The following is a 16,106-nucleotide window of genomic DNA, read 5'->3' as shown; positions in this document are numbered from 1 at the left end:
GCCAGGTATGATTCATAGTAAAAGAAAAATTCAAATCCAACAACTGGACAAAAAGCTGAAGATGTTTTGATGCTGATCATTCTTCAGTTCTGGTCACATTACTGGAGGACACTGCCTTATATTTATCTGAAGGGAAGAGCTAATTACACTGAAACTAACACACTGATTGTAGGTACATTGTAGTAGCTAAACCTGGTACAAATCATCTTTTCATTTGTAATTAATTTGTACACAGTCCCTGGCAAATAAAGAAGAAAGACACAAAAAAAGAAATGGGTTAGGAATGAGGGTATTAATGTGCAGTTACTACTTCTTAGTTCATAACGGATGGATGTTTATTAAGTCTTTGTTCATGCTTTATTAAGACAATTAAAGTTGTAGTTATATAGTGTAGTCTTCCCAAAAACAGTTTATTTTGCTATTTTCAACAGACGGTGACCACTTCTGTTTGACTGTGCTCAGAGGGAGAGTGTATTTCCGTGGCGTCGTCCGGGGTTACCATCCCACAGCCTGAGTCTCTGGGGCAGTTCTTCATGTTCTCATACACGACCTCCTCTTCAGCTGTGGACGGGAGAAAAACAAACATTACACATATAAATAAGCCTACCTAAAAAAAGAGGGACACGATGTTGACATGGAGGCGTAGAGTCAGGAATTTAAAAGTGCACTGTGTAACTATATTCCACCACCTGTTAAATGAAGATTTAGCTTTATGTCAGAAGTGTGATTTGAGCAACCAACCTTCAGATCAGTGAACAAATGCTCTACCAGCTTAACAACTGAGCTGCTGTGGACCATGCCAGGCAATACCAGTGGAATAGCAATAGGTGCCAACATATTACAACCCTAACAGCCAGTACACCACGAAAATATCGATTTCTTTTCTAAAATATCTTATAATGTATGTAAATATCACTTTTTGATATTGGATATATTGGATGAAAAGATGAGATGTGGGACAAGAGGAGGCATGTGGTCACCCTACCTCTTCTATGACATCACTCTCTATTTCCACACACACTCTCTTTGGGTTTATCCTGTTGCCCAGTCGCTTTGATCAATGGAAAACTAAACACCGTTCTAGTCTTATGGCTGTATAATATACAGTAATGTCATTTTGGTTTAGTTGTAGGGATGTTATTTCAAGGCTTTTTATCGTGTCGTAAAGCGTGCTATGAGATACCCGAGTGCCCTTTACCATGTTCACTGTCACCTGAAGACACCATAACACATTTTGAAGTGCAATATATTACCGAAGAAAGTGAAGACGATAAACGATAAAACTGAAACTGATTTATGGCACAAAAACTGTAAAGCAAAAGAAACTATATGTTCAGTATCATTAATATCAATACTGTATAGCAATATGAAAAGCTTAAAGTTGATTTTTTTTAATTTTTTTTAATTAATTTATTTATTTTTTAACCACTAGATGGCAGATGTCACCTGTCCCCTCCTCCCCACACTTAGCCCCTCTCCTCACCCTGCAGTTGTTGAGACTCACCTGTGCTCTCTGGTCTTCTTCTGTCAGACCAAAGCTGGCTGACTGCAATAATATAGATAGCATCTAGTGGTGATATGTGAGAATACAACAGGGGCGGAGTGGCCAGTGTAATTACAGATGGTAGCTTTAATTAAGCCATAACTCAACTCTTATCACAGTACAAGAAATAACAAAAAGATTAAAAAAAATAAAAAAGTACCCATATTGCCCCCCAAAAATTATAGTTCCGTCTATAATCTATCAAGTGGATGTAGTAATTATGGTGACAGGTCTAATCACTCACGGTGCAGCGGGTGGAGTGAGCTGACAGCGGAGAGGAGACGCTGCCTGTGTTTTGGATCAGTCACTTTGAGCTCTATCAGGTGATGCTCCGTCAGCTTCACCAAGTCTTCAGCTGTCTGGTAACCGTGCAGCAGCAAAGTCAAGGCGTACTCCTGGGGAAAAGGAAACGCATTCTTATTCACATTGATGGGTACATTTACATGGACAGTAAAAATCAGGCAACTAGAATAATCAGATTACAACAATTGGATTAGATTATTGGTGTATGTTCACATGCACAAATAAAATCTGATCATCGGTTAAAGGTGCACAATGGAACTTTTCTGGTGAATGGTCCACCTCCACAGTTTAGCATTCAACTTGCATATATTCTGTTCATTCAAGTATAAGTGTATTTGTATTTTTACTGGCAGTACATCGCCTCTCCACAGATCTGACCTGTAATTCGCACCCATTTCATCTCTCTATAGAGCTACATAAGTTTAATGCAAGAGTGTAGAGCATTCCAGGCAAAACATTTCAAAACTAAAAGTTGGCAGACCCTCCACCACAGACATTACAAAGAGCACCTTTAATCAATGGATGTTTATATTTCAAAGATAAAGTACAATAAATCTTCAAATAAATCTTTAAAACATTAACATTTTGCTACAGTAGTTTGCCCCTTTTTTGTATGATTTTCTTTGTCAAAACCTGTTTAGATGTGAACAATCGGATTTAAATCAGATTATTCTCATTAAATGTATCTCTTTACATGACATTTCCATAATCTGATAACTCCACAAATCAGATCATGGTCAGATTTTTGGTGTGCATGTAAACACAGCCACTGATCAAAGATTATAATAGATAGAGAGAAATAAAATGCATTACCTCTAAATCAAAACGCTTTAGTAGTTCATGAATGCACGCATCTCCACTTTTGGTCTCCTCTTTTATAAGGTCCACGTAGATAAATTTAAAGTAACCTATTTTGTTGTTGAGGATTCCGGTCCATGTTCCCATCGCAGGTTTGGAAATGATGTCAATCACATCTCCAACCTGAAAACAGTTCATAAGGAAAAATAAGTTTTGTTTAAATACACACACATCCAAATACATACAGTACATTGCTGCAAATCCAGACCCTATCATGAACCCATGTGGCAGGAGCAAAGCCAGAAATGAATAAAAACTTTATTTATTTTGGAGTCTGCAATCTATACCACCAAAAATGTCCAAAAGCATGCATGTGTTAAATATGCACTATGTAACTTTTCTGGTGGCCACCTGCTTCTTTCCTTGGAGATGCTGTTACTGCTTTGTCTAGAATATCCCGTAGTATTGCATTAGAACCATACATTATCACTGTGAGCGGGTATCACCTTTCCACTGATCTGACCTGTAACTTGGCCTGCTGATGTCACCTGCTTGTTTCAGTGGAGACAGATGAGTTGAACCTATACTATGAACATTTTAGGCAAAGGAATAGCATTTCCATGGAGACCAGCAGGCTTGGTCTCCATCACACAATGTACATAGTGCACATTTAAATGAATGGAAATTTATATTTTAAGTAAGTAATCTATATTATATAATCCACACATTATGAAAATAAATCAACCTTTCAACCAATGTTTTTACCTGGAGTTTGAGAGACTCTGTGTCGTATGGACTGGGCACAAACTCCGTGTGCACTCGGGCTCGTCCACAGAAGGTTCTGGGGGCTGACAGTTCCTCATCCAGCCTCAGACTGGCCCTGTTACTGGAGCAGTTTGACCCACTGGTGACTCCGCCTGGTGAACACAAGAACAACAGGGTGAAGTCTAGGCCACACTCAATAATTCAAATTCAACTTTTGACCTGAACTGTTCACAAGCTGGTACCAGTGAGTTTGTCACCGTCGAGGCTGGTTAAAAGTGTAACAGTATAGTCTCTTATGATCACAGGCTGCCTATGGAGCTCAACATTTTCACACAGACACAAGTTCAGTTCTATTTGTCATTATACAAATACAATGAAATTGTGTAGATCAGATGGAGAGTAAGATATTTCATAAAATTCAAATATTAAGAATTTCAAGGCACAACAGAACCTATCCAAGTATGTGGTCACTAGGCAAGAGACGTTTGTATACCACAATTCATACACAAAGAAATTGTAAGCGCTTTACAGAACATGAAAATATGAATTAAAACAAAACTCCTATAGCATAGTTCAATAGTAATGTCCATAACAAAATTATATTTAGTCCAAAATGCTGAAGAAGACAAAAAAATCTGCTAAATGTATTTTAATGTTGCTGTTTACAATGTTTACATAATACTTGTCCTGTGTTCTTTACTTACCATATAACTGTGGCTTTCAAACTTGCATTATTATTATTTATTTCTTATAAGTCTATGGCTGAATGGGAATGGGAAATCTACTTGCGGTGACTGTTCAGCTCAATTACACTCAGTTAGCAGTGAGTACATTAGTGTCAAAGGTCGACAGATTCTTACTGGAGGAGCTCTGTCCGCTGCTGTACACACTCTCCAAAGAGGCACTGTGTCCTTTGGTTACGTCTCTATGACCGCTCTGCTTCACCTGCAAAACAACAACATTTAAAGCTTTGATTTACAAATGTAGTGCTTTGTAATGTAATGTAATGCTTATTGTACCAAGGAAAGGAATATAAGGCTAATGTTTTGATCCAGCTAGGCATTTATTAGTGTAGAAAGTGTGTCACAATGTAAAATTTTAGTAATGAACAATTATTGTGAGAAGAAAGACCAAGCAAGAATAAAATAAACAGTTCTTATGTATTTCTAATATGGTAGCACTCCTCTTCTCTTCTCAGCTTTTTGAATTATAAAGTGAAAGTAAAGATAAAGTTAAGGTGACATATAGAGCCAAATAAAAGTGTAGATTCCAATGAAAAGGCTTTTTTTTTTTGCAAATAAAATGTCTTTTTTTTTTTTTTCTTTTAAGGGTTAGATTTTGACTTGAATAATCATGATTATTGATTCAGTGATTCTTGATTAATCACGGATGACCTGTGTGTGGAAAGATGTCTGTGTAATCTCTCAGTCGTTCAGGTCTGATCCACAGTAAAAGCCAAAGTTAAATCTGTCAACTGAAGCAGAAGTGAAATAGATTGATTAAGCTAATGATCTTCACAATGAAATATTGTATTTTTTGGAGGTATTTTAGTAGTGTTGTATTGCATTCAACTGGGATGCATCTGTGAGTATCAGACTTTGATTGATGTAAATACACAAGGCTTGATATAAGATTCATACAACTTCAATGCGGCTTTCTAGGATTAAACATGTTTTAGTTGTAAATACTTGCTCACTTTGAACACTTCGCTATCTACAAAAACACAGACTGCTCATCCCTTTCAAATCTCGTCAACTTTTCTTGCACAGCCAACAAAAAAGCTACAATGAAGTGTCCAAACTGCTGACTTAGGGCTATAGTCTGCTGCTGTTTGAGTTCACGTGTGACAGAGGAGCTCAGTATCCCTTCGGTGTGCTGTGCATGTGACAAGAAATAGACCTAATCCTGCAAGAGTTGCTTAACTTTAAATAGACCAGACCTCGAAGTGTGCAAGCAAAGAGCGTAATCCCCAACTACCTGTGCTTTTGTCTTTCTCTCTGTTCTTCCATCGGCAACATGCAAGCTACTGAGAGCGTCTGACATAGTTATGGAAGTGGGGCAAACGCAAGACAAGTGAAAAGTGGGTTGCAGAGTAGTTAACTAAGAAGAGTATGGGGGCTGTACAAGAGAATACGAGATTACACATGTGATTGAAAGGGAACAATGCATTATTTTTGGTGTTAAAATGTGTCAGGTCAAACTTAAATAAAACAAAATTAGATGATTTAACAGAGCAGGCATTCAGTGTTAAAGGGCCGGTATTACAGGAAGTAGTGACGCTAACAATGAGGTAGCCGGGCGCTGAGTTTTAGCAATTTGACTAATAATAAGGCCATGGTCTCATCATAATAGTAATACAATAATAAAAATGTATCTTATAGAGTGCATTTCCAGACACACAAAGTTGCTTTATGATTCCATGCATTATTCATTCACTCTTTTCTCTTTAGTGGTTAAGCTACTATTGTCTCTGCTGTCAGTGAAGCTGCCAATCTGCGGCATCGGCCCCTCCAACCACCACTACTAATCGTTCACAAACACACCACATTCACATATAGCCAAGGTGGGTTAGATGTCTTGCTTTAGGGCACAATAACAGTGTACACTAAATCGCTTGTGTGTTTTGAATGGACTTACAGTTTAACCAAGAAGTACAAGCACATACATGCGTCCTGTGCTCAGGTCTTTGCACTGACTCCTGTAGCTCAGAGAATAGACTTTAAATCAGCTATATTTGTGTACAAGTCTCTCCATGGCCTGGCACCAAAGTACATCTCTGACATGTTTGTGCAAAGTACATCTCCAAGGCTGATCCCTGAGTTCTTCACATTCTGAGGACTGCAGGGACCGGCCTCCTGTTGGTGCCCAGGGTCAGGACTAAACATGGGGAATCAGTGTTTCAGTTTTATGCAGCTAAAACCTGGAACTTCCTTAAAGATGTGAGACAGGCCTCTACAGTGACAATGTATAAATCCAGGCTCAAATGGTTCTGTTTAGCTGTGTATATGGCTGAAAGGTTTATATTCTGCACTCTTCTCTTTTTGATTTGTTGTACTGTGATTTTAAAGTTTTTCTTATTCTCTAAAATACTCTGAATTACCTTGTGTACAAATTGTGCTATACAAATAAACTTGCCTTGCCTACATTTCATTTGTCATTGGGCCCAGTGGAAAATGCCTAATCCAGTTTTTCCGGTCCCTGCTACTGTTGTGTATACTGTCTGAATGAAGGTATCGCAGGTGTGTTGCTGTCAGCTCAGTGAGACAGGCAGCAGATGTGGAGCTGCTAAATGCTACAAAATAAGTCTGATTTCAATCTGACAATTATGCTTTAACTTATTCCTGTACATACATTGATGGCTGTGGTATCTCCCGTCTTGATTGGCTCGCTGTCTTTCTGTGATGTCTCCTCAGTCTGTTTTGAATATGTAACGTTTCGCTCCCCAGCTGGATTCATCTGTGTAAAGGGAAATTATAAATGACAAACTGTAAAAGCAAAGAAAATGTAAAGGTAAGTACAGATTGCATAATTTCTAACAGCAGGAAAACTCGAGAGTGCGTTTATGGCTCCACTTTACAGTTAGACAATTATTGAAGTACTGCCACTATTTCTGCAGCTATTGCTATGTCCTAACTACTACAACTACTACTTCAAATACTGATACTACTTCCGCAACTCTACCCAAATATAAAACCCAGTTCATTTAGATTTATAGTAATATATTTGCATATCATTTATTATGTAAAGTTTTTGGTTGAAGGTCTGCTAGCTTTTTAAGACCCAAAATTACTATCTTAAGTAACACAATAAGTTAATGCTTGATTTGAGCTGTAGTACTCTTCATTTGAGTACATTTGTCTTAAAATAAGATTTGCATATTTTTCTGCTTGTCATTTTCTTAATTTAAGTAAAACAAGACATTGTATGCTTTCTTTTCCATTGGCTTATCAGCATTAAATGTATCAGTTCCCAAGGAGGCAAGTATGAGGTTCCACCAGACCAAGTTATAGGTCAGATCTGTGTAGAAGAGTCACAGAATGCATGCTGAAATGTGGAGGGCTCGCCACAAGAAAATGTTACACAGTGCTCCTTGTATAGTTCACTTTCTGAGTCAAGATATTTTAAACTAGTCTCGATATTTCATTTTGCCAGTGCATCTGTCTCATCTACAGCAAATTTCTGATGCTGCACTTAGTAAAATCAACTAAACAAATCCATAGACACATGACAGATTTTTGATGTTTCTCTTACCGTACAGCCCCTCCCAGTCTCTCGCTCCATCGTCAAAGGCCACTGCTGTCTGAAGGCGTCAAATCTCCCAAATCTGCTCCACTGTTTGGGTCAAAGACAGATTAAAATGTGTTTTCTCTTGACAGATGGCATGTTATCTGCCCACTCTACACCACTGACCCCAGCCCTTGTTTATTATTCCCATTTGTAACATTTTTCCTGAATTAGCGCAACAACTGGCACACTATTCTTTTATAGGCTGTCACGGCGCTGCTCCTGTCTCCTTCATTTGCTCCATTTTGTTGATGCATATTCTGTTATTGTTTGGGCATAATGAACTGTTAGTGGCCAAATGGTGGAGGCAGGATGAAAGCAATGAGGCTCTCCTTAGCGGTTACCCATTAACTTTAGTTTAGCGGTCATTCTGCGTGCCTCTCAGAGCAGCTGTTACACGCACTACTGGCTCAATCCCAACACGGGCGGTTAGAGAGGGCGCACTCACTGGATGGATAAGCAACAACATTATAACTGTCCTATAAACAAAACACAACTGTGGAAAAATTCAGATTGGAATCACAGTTGGACCGTCTGGTTTCGCTTGAACAATATACTACGCAATATACATCCATAAATAGCTATTTGAGTCGGCAAAGGTTCAATTATATAAAGCCCCAGTAGGTAACGTCCCAGGCAAAAAATACTCAAAAATACAAGCATGCTTTTTTTCGTTTCAGTTTTTTGTTTTGGTTGTTTTTATTGCACTGAAAAATGTTGAAAAGCATGCGTCCTTACTGTGAGCAGGCTTGCATGTCCATAAACCTTAAATGTTGTTCCTTTGGCTATAATATTCCACAGTACAACATTTCTACTTCAATAAAATCATGCCATTGACGAGACACCTCCAAAAGTTACAGAAAGTGTTGTTCTTTTAAGTAATATCATGTCTCTTTATAAAAAAAAAAAAATGTTGCACCTCTAGTTTATACCTGAAATGATTGGGTTTCTTCTAGTCATGTATCAGTTCATATTTGGTAAATGATCACGTTTTTATTTAGCGTTTTTCCACCTTCAAGGGACTCAAAGCGCTTTACATCAAGGAACCACTCACCCATTCACACACACATTCATACATCAGTGTACACAGACACTGGGGGCGAGGAGGGGTAAGCGTCTTGGCCAAGGACAAAACATCAAAAATCATCTGTGGGAGCTGGAATCACACTAGTAATATAAACAACCACTCTACCAATAATGGGTTTTTTTTTTAAGTCAAGAGGAGGATTTGAACCCCCAACCTTCAGATCAGCGGACAAACTGTACCAACTGAGCTACTGTCACTCACGTCTCCTCTCAAATGATAATGCTCTTGGAGTCGTTTACAATGTGCACTCTGAACAGAATCCTAATTTTTAAATATCACAAATCTAATCGCAATTGCATTATTAGATTTTTTTTATGACTAACCCCTGGAGTGTGGCCAGCTATTTTCTTACACTTTCAATGCACTCCCCCCATTTAGTTTGAAGGACAGATGTGAGTAGAGGACACTCATGCAACACTACAAGACAGTTTGATAGCAGCCCCATGCCGTGACTTATCACAAGCTTTTGATCTGAGGGAGAAAAACGAATTTTGAAGTGAATTTTAATAATAATTTAGTTAGTCCAAAATGTTCTTTGCTGGTTCACTCCATAAATAAACAGAAATGTGATGAAGAAGTATTGGGGGCACTGCAAAATCATGAGCAAAATTATGTCTTCTGCCAATAACAAAACATTCCATTGTGTGTAGAACCTGCTAACATGATAATTTAGACCTCTACAAACTATTTTTAAATGCTTGTAATATTTGTACTCTCAAATGTTGCCAAACCTGCATGTTACTTTGAGCAGAAAACTGATATTAAAACCTAACTGTGAGGAAAAATTACTATTAAATCTATATCCCAAACTGTAGAAACCACTGTTGTTTAGGGGATTCTTACTTCATCTTGGTGAAAGTCGAGGTCGGTGATAGATCGGGCCATGCGGTGCAGGCACGGCTCTGGTTCTCTGATGTCTAGTTCTTGAATGAGGGTTTCGAAGCGGTCCCAGGCGGCGGTCCGAGGCAGAGACAGAGCCGAGCTGCACTCCCATCGCTCGTGTGTGAACGTGTGTGAGGTCTCGGGGCAGCTCTGCGGGGGTCTACACAGCTCACAGGGGGTCTGCAGAGGACTCCAGACCCTCTCCTCTGGGTGCTCGTGAGACAGATTGGGCTGCAGCAGAGATGGAGAGGGGGCAGACGGGTTCTTCTGCTTCTTTCCCAGACCGATGCAGGTCAACACTGGGTTATAGGAGCTTAACACATCTGTCAAATGCTCTACAAAGTGACAATAAGAGAACAAATCAAAGTAAATCGCATAGTAACTGCAGTTTACAAAAAAAAAAAGAAGTGAAAAATGCACGAAGTAACTTTTCTGATGGGGTCTGCCACTTGCTTATCTCCATGCTGATATTAAATTGCCTATGATACTTCACAATTTATCTAGACATACCTTGAAAAAGCATCTTTTTATACACATATACAGTCTTAAAATAGAAAATAAAGATAAAGACAGTGAGGTATAATGCCATTGAAGAGTCTTTGCAAACAATACTATTTCCACCTAAGCAGATAAGTGGCTGACCTTCTATACAGAAAAATTACATAGTGCAGCTTTAATTGAGGTTCTTATTCTGTTTCGCAGGACTAAGATCATCTGCAAGGATCGTCTGGGTTCAAGTAAGTAATGACTAAGCAATAGATGCAAATGAATATGTCTTATAGCCTCAAAGAACAACTGCGTTTTTTCAAGGTTTTTGGGAAAATATAAAAATAAACTGTATATTCTAATTAAATTACTGGGGAAGTTTGTGTTTTTTGGGCTGTAAAAATCATGGATGAGCCAATGACATCTACAGATACAGGAGAGTAGAATAAAAATGAGACTGAAAACTCAATTTGGACAAAGAAATAGAGTTATAGTATGAATCTGGCGTTATGTAGGTGCTCCCATAATTTAAGATATCCACACAAGTTACACGCAAGTTCATAAAAATAAATAAATGTAATAAAAAGGGCACAACCTGACCAGTGTGATATTGACTACATCCACTCACCATAATTCTCAGACAGACTCCTCTCTTTCCCACTTGTGCTTTGTTGTCCTCCTTTCGTATTTGGCACCAGATTCTGTAACTTCTTTAGTCTTCTTGGTCTTATTGATTCTGCTGTGTCAGCGGCAGTTTTGCTGGCCTGCAATAAAGAACAATATGTGCAGCGTGTACACATTCAAGGCTAAGCGTGTTTCGTTTTGCATTAGAAGTACAAGCCATTTCTCATCCCCTTTGCCTCTGACCAAACCTGGGAATGTATGGATCTTTGGAAAAAAAATACTAAAACTACTAGCAATAGATTCATTATAAAGTTCTTTCACACTTTTACCTGCATTTTGCCAGAACAGGATCATGTGTGAATGAAGCAAAATCTGTTTTACCTGCATTTTTGACAATTTCCCAAGTAAATTATCAAGTCTATTCAAAGAAGGCTGAGTGTTCTGGTCTGGACTCGGACTTTTTCACTGAACTTTGTGTGAAAGGAACTTCAGATCTTCATATTAGCTCTTGAACCCAAAGTTTGTCCAAGTAATTTCCCTTGTGGATCAAAAGGTTTTCTCTAAGTGATCTCTTTTGCCTTGTCATTGCTTGCATGTGAAAGCTCTAACAATAAAGCAAGTTCAAATCCAGGTGTCCTTGAGGGCAGAGTCACCAGGGCTGGAGAAAGATTAAAGATCATGAAGCAGATTAAAGAGAACAGTGGATCAGATCTGCAGGAAACATGGCTGACCTCCATGACATTGTGTTACTTTCTCCAAAATCTGTAAGGGTTATTGCGTATGATGTGGTATAGGAACAACCATGCATTTTAATACTTCAGTACTTTGGATTCAAGAGACATTGGGGAATAAGTAATATGCTTTTCATAACAGAGGATTTTAAATTTGATGTCTGAATCGTTTGGCAGTTTGTCTCACCTTCCTTCTACAGTACTTTTCTCTAGTACCACACACTTGAGTCTGTTCTCAGTGCACGTAGGTAATATATAGTGTTATGATCACATTTTTATAAAGCGCTTTTCCTCCTCAAAGCGCTTTACATCAAGGAACTGCTCACCCAATCACACACACATTCATACACTAGTGTACGCAGATACCGGTGGGATTCAAACCTCCAACCTTCGCATCAGTGGACAAATAGCTACTGTCTACTTACGGTTATGTAAGTAGATATCAAATATAGAAGTGAAGTTGTTTTTTTCCCCTCACATTGTACTGATGTTACACAGCACGTGCTCTTCCTCGTGCAGGTATTACTCCCTGGCAGGGGCACAAACGGCCATGTGGGCACAGGATTACTAAAGACCTCACTGTCATTCACTCTCTGGCTCTGGTACAAACTGAATGCATCAATGAGCAACTGAGTAAAGGAACATTTCATAATAAAACTGGCCCAACGCTGACAGTTAGGAAAAGTGTTGTACCTGAAGCATAGGATCTGTCTTCAGTCCCAGTATTTTCGCAGTATCCTCTGATGTTCTACACACGTCTTAAAGAGCAAAAAAACATGTTATTATAGTGAAATGCATGCACCTTACCCTTGTCAGAATTCGCTTAAATCAAGCACTGCACAATCCTACATGTGAAAGAATTATCGTCCTTGAATGAAGTGTAATGTTCTGATTTCCATACCTTTATCTGGATCTCTCTTTTGATGAGCTAGGTCCTTTTTATCACCAGATGAAATCCAGCACGCACTGTGAATATCTGCAAGTATGATCATATGGAAAATGAATGTAACACATAAGACGAGCTGTCCTTCAGTGGAGCAGCTAATTAAATGAGGAACAAAATAATTTATTCTATAGTGAATGTATCTGGACCTACCTATTGTTTCATTGTCCAAGGCTGAAGTTACAAAACATGACCTGAAAAATCATAAAAGTATTTAAGTTGAAATAAAGTAAAAAATATATAATAATAATAATAATAATAATAATAATAATAATAATAATAATAATAATAATAATAATAATAATAATAATAATAATAATTACTACGCACCTAACATTGTTTCTTTTTGTTTTTGTGCTCTGGGATTTGCTCTGGAAAAAAACAAAAGAATATGCTTTGCTTGACACCATTGCTTCATTTTGCCTCTCATCTTGGTTCTAAAACACAAACAGTACATACGCAGTTGATGGACGGGTCTGATCCGCCCCACTCTGGCCTCCTCCGCAGCAGGGCCGGACTGCACTGGAACTTGGGGCGCACCTCTTGGACCGTGGGGCTGTAGGCTGGCTCATACATGCTTTCTGTAGAGCCCTCCTGTGCGCCCAATAATAGACACATAACAGACAAACACAGCATTTCAAAACTCAATAATAATGTCAGAATTATCTTAGATTTATCACAATTTATTAATGTTCAGTGAGGTTGTCTTTTTTTGGGTACAGTAACGGAAGTAGGATGCAAGAAGGGCATGTAGTGTATGTGTTGCAAGATATTTGGAAATGCTGTGAAGTTTATCCTTTTTGGGAGCGGGTAATAGAGTGCATAGAAAGGTGCATTGGGGAAATAATACCCAAGTCTCCACGATTATAAAGCCAAGGGATAAAGCCGTGGTGCCAGCTGTGCCAAAATGTGACTATGTGGTTTTAAAGGCCGGGGTGATTCTTAATATGCGGAAGGATCCTTCTCATCCAGACTTTAACAGGCGGATGGACACTATACTGGAAATAGTTTCATATGAGACATTATATGCAAGGATATCAATTATAACACAGACATTTTTGTAAAGTCTTAAGGATTTATTTTTGACTAAATTGTGCTTCTTGCTATTGAGTGTCTGTGCTTCATTATATGTCTATGTATAGGCCATTTCTCAAAATTTTGTTCTCCTTCAGCCCAGATATGCTAATGTCAAAATCATACACTGAAAAAACATGTATTTCTCCATGCTTTTTGGGGATATTGACACTCATTTCCTGGAGATCAGTCATAATCCATACTATTTGTCTAACTTAAACCCCACACTTGACTATTTCAGCCCATACCTACACTTTAAACCATATTGTTGATCTAATAATAAAGGCTTTATGTCATGAGGACCTGATTTCTGAGAGCCTGGCCTTCATGAATTGCACATGTACTACAGATTTTAGTTCCCACAATGTGATAAATACCCGCCCACACGCACACATCTCAGACAGACATGTGGCCGCAGATGTTTGTGTCAATGAGACGAATAAAAGAGAAGAAGCTCAGTCATCCCCACCCTGACCCTGACACAGAAACCCTGAGCTGCTGTGGTAAATCCTGGTGTATCTACTAAACTACACTGTCCAACATGTTTTGAGATCTCCAGGAAATTATTATTTTACTTTTTTGTTCTCATTTTAAATTGTTAGTTCACATTACTGCAGCTGTATATTTAATCGAATCAGGCATTTATCTAACAAACTTAAACTCAATCTGTAATAGTTTGTGATGGGACCAGTGGGGGTTTTTGTGGCATATGTTAATTCGTGCTACTTTAATCAGGGTTCAACCTAGTGCTATGTCCAAATGTAGCCTGGAGGGGGTATTAAAAGTCACAGTGCACTTGAATAAAATGTGCAAATTTAGCTTGTGGTAGTTTTATAATCTAATAATACAGCGTCCTTATGTGACAATCCCTTATGGAATTCGTAGACTATTCAATGCCATATTCAGGTCCATTCAGTTTCATGTATATGTTATAAAGAAAACACAATGGGTTAAATAAACTGGAGAGGTGTTTACTTAGAGAAATTATGGAAATCTCTATGTAAATCCACTTTGATGCAATGTAAACATGGATGATATAGGAGTTGTAGTAGTAGTAAGAGAGATAGTTACTGCATGTTAACAGTAGTATTAGAAGAAGCCTAGTAGCACAAGTAGTGATTATAATTGAGATATTATGAAGTGCAAAGTATTTTAATTAAATAGTTAAGCACATCATTAGTAAAAGTGATAGTACTCAGTGGATATTTATTATAGAGGGTGTCCTTAAAGTGTCTTTCAATTTAAAAATGTTATTACAAAGGCAATTGGAATGATATTTTAATTAGATTTGTTCAGTTGTACTCAATGGTTATGAAAGTTTTTAATCACTTTGCATTTTTGTATTTCAGGCATCGCGTGGCTAAAGAAGTTTCCTTTTGAGTGAACCCGTAAGAAATGTCTACTCTTCAAGAGAAGGTACAGTGTGTATCATGGTTTATTGAGACAAAATCGGATAAAGATATCATGTATCGAACAAAGATACAGGACGTTACTGAACTAAAGTGAAAGATAACAGATGTGATTGCAACTATAAATGAGGTTCTGCTGCAGAGAACATGGCACTGACATGAAACTGTGTTGATGTGCTTCGTGTGACTAACGGTGCCCATATATATAGGTGTATTAAATGAGGAAGAAACTTTGGAAATCACTGAGTACAACAGAACAGTCTGATAAAGATATCTTATCAATTGACTTTGTAATAAATATTTTAGATTGTACAGAGACTCAGTGGACATCCTGTACATGTCCATAGAGAACAACTTCAGTACAAGTGACGCTGAAAGAGTAGCAGAACTTGAGTAAAATACTTGAGTACAAATTTGGAGTACCTTGGCTATAGACCTGTCACGGAAAACAAACTCTGAAGTGTAATATATTGCTGAAGTAAATATAAGTAAACAATGCTGAAACCAAACCATAACGCAGAATTATCTCCCAAAAAGTATTCTAAATGTACAATATTGTTTAAAAAAATACTGTCTGCAATAAATAGAGAATGCAACACTTTAGTAGTTAGTTTGTATCTATAATGAGTCATAGAAGTTCATAATTCAATTCCTCTACAGCTCAAATGTTGTCATATTGTAATAAATGATCAGAAATTTGTCATTAGCACAAAGAAAAAGTGCACACGAGAAATATTGATGCCAAAAAGTATTGTATTGTATTGTCGATAAGTCGATATAGTAATCATCATGAAAGGCCTACTCTTCTATGACTGCTATATGCAACAGAAATCTACTCTACATCATAATATGTTTCCTAAACTTCCAAGCCTTTCTGATGCACAAAACCTGCACAATGCACAAGAGCTATTAAAAAATAATAAGAATAAAAGTTCCTACCAGTGTGAAACAGAACAGGTTCATGTCTGACAGCTTGGGCCAGAAGACAAAGGCTCTGATGTGGAGAGGAGCTACGCCGCGTGGCCTGAAGAGAGGACAAAACACTTTCACACACACTCGTCTATGCCACAGTAAAGCTCACACTGCCCCCATGCTGCCCCCCGCCCCCTGCGCCCCACGGCCTAATCCCAAGTTCAAAATCCCTCACGTAATCCAATAGAAGCACAGTCCAACAGGG

At 38.2% G+C, this 16,106-nt stretch overlaps 2 protein-coding genes across 2 annotated transcripts in view; one reads left to right on the top strand and one right to left on the bottom strand.

Moving 5' to 3' along the window:
* The window catches only part of nrip1b (nuclear receptor interacting protein 1b), a 238,871-nt gene that overhangs the window by 125,140 nt on the left and 97,625 nt on the right, over positions 1-16,106 (top strand). The gene's annotated exons all lie outside the window — the stretch shown is intronic.
* On the bottom strand, positions 425-16,021 carry samsn1b (SAM domain, SH3 domain and nuclear localisation signals 1b). Its single transcript, XM_055226886.1, has 16 exons — positions 16,011-16,021; positions 15,869-15,953; positions 12,906-13,040; positions 12,777-12,817; positions 12,600-12,640; positions 12,405-12,479; positions 12,197-12,261; positions 10,777-10,912; positions 9,624-9,997; positions 7,661-7,741; positions 6,761-6,865; positions 4,270-4,354; positions 3,410-3,561; positions 2,660-2,827; positions 1,788-1,938; positions 425-561 (listed from the first exon to the last, which is right to left on the bottom strand). Exons 1-16 carry the CDS (start codon positions 16,019-16,021, stop codon positions 425-427), a joined length of 1,842 nt encoding a protein of 613 aa, XP_055082861.1.

This window comes from Periophthalmus magnuspinnatus, chromosome 14 (assembly GCF_009829125.3).
Source record: "Periophthalmus magnuspinnatus isolate fPerMag1 chromosome 14, fPerMag1.2.pri, whole genome shotgun sequence".
Taxonomy (NCBI): Eukaryota; Metazoa; Chordata; class Actinopteri; order Gobiiformes; family Gobiidae; genus Periophthalmus; species Periophthalmus magnuspinnatus.
Note: the sequence above shows the minus strand (reverse complement) of the source record. Positions and strands in the feature narration are given on the sequence as shown.